General features: G+C 48.4%; 1 protein-coding gene across 1 annotated transcript; it reads left to right on the top strand.

The window, feature by feature from the left end:
* Positions 1 to 3: 3 nt before the first annotated feature.
* LOC116380927 (protocadherin-3-like) lies at positions 4 to 1,269 on the top strand (the record flags this gene model as incomplete). The annotated part of the gene is made up of 1 exon (XM_031842740.1): positions 4 to 1,269. A coding segment is annotated over one exon (1,266 nt), but the record flags the coding sequence as incomplete, so codon positions are not given.
* Positions 1,270 to 1,274: the final 5 nt, after the last annotated feature.

Genomic DNA, 1,274 nt, shown 5'->3' with positions numbered 1-1,274 from the left:
GACACAGTGATAGCTGTAGTTAGTGTCAGTGATAAAGACTCAGGTGACAATGGAGTGGTTGATCTTCATATTCCAGATAATATGCCTTTCAAACTGAGGGAGTCCTCTGATAACTATTATGAATTAGTAGTGTCACAGCCATTAGACCGTGAGAAGGTTCCAGAATATGACATCACTTTCACTGTGACAGACAGAGGTTCTCCTCGTTTATGTGACAATGAAACTATGACGTTAGAACTGCTGGATGTAAATGACAATGTTCCACAGTTCCCTCAGTCATTTTATACTATACGTGTAATGGAGAATAACGCACCTGGAGCCTTGCTCAGTTCACTCACTGCGTTTGACCCTGACCTCCACGAAAACCAGTATCTAGTTTATTTCATCCTCGAGAAGGAGATAGCCAACACCTCCATGTCCATGCTGTTCTCCATCAATCCAGAGAACGGTAATCTTTACGCACTAAAAACCTTTGACTATGAGATCGAGAATGAGTTTATTTTCCACATCGAGGCCAGAGACTCTGGCTCTCCTCCACTCAGCAGTAACGTGACGGTCCACATCACTATAGTGGACCAGAACGACAACGCTCCGGTTATTGTCTCTCCGTGGCGCGCGCACGGCTCGATGGTGGAGGAAAAGATCCCCAGATCCACCGATAAAGGCTCTCTGGTGTCCAAAGTGATAGCCTTAGACACCGACTCGGTGCACAACTCTCGGATTACGTACCAGTTTCTACAAGTGACTGACGCCACCTTGTTCAGTCTGGATCAATACAACGGAGAGATCCGGACTATGAGGATGTTCAGTTACAGAGACCCGCGCCACCAGCGAATGGTTGTTGCTGCAAAGGACAACGGGGATCCCGCTCTCTCTGCTACAGTCACCATCAAGCTGTCCACAGTGGAGACTGCCGTTAAGGCCTACTCTGACATGACTGAGGTGCCTCTAGAATATGACATCTTCTCAGACCTAAACCTGTATTTGGTCATCGGTCTGGGCTCGGTGTCATTTCTCCTGCTGATCACCATTCTGGTCACCATCGTGCTCAAGTGTCAGAAACCCAAGCCCAGCAAAGCGACTCCTCCCTGCAGGAACAGTGTGATCAGTGAGAGGAACTCCACCATCGCAGATTCCACTCTGGTGTCCAACGATGCCTACTGGTACAGTCTGTTTCTAGCAGAGACCAGGAAAGGAAAGATGGTGGTTAGACAGCCTGTGCCAAAGGGCTCCAGATACATCGTGTCCAGTTTACCAAGAGGCACAGGACTGAC

The sequence above is a fragment of the Anarrhichthys ocellatus genome, unplaced genomic scaffold, assembly GCF_004355925.1.
Source record: "Anarrhichthys ocellatus isolate YVR2014 unplaced genomic scaffold, GSC_Weel_1.0 scaffold9727, whole genome shotgun sequence".
Lineage (NCBI taxonomy): Eukaryota > Metazoa > Chordata > Actinopteri > Perciformes > Anarhichadidae > Anarrhichthys > Anarrhichthys ocellatus.
The sequence above is the reverse complement of the archived record's forward strand: the minus strand, read 5'-3'. Positions and strand labels throughout refer to the sequence as shown.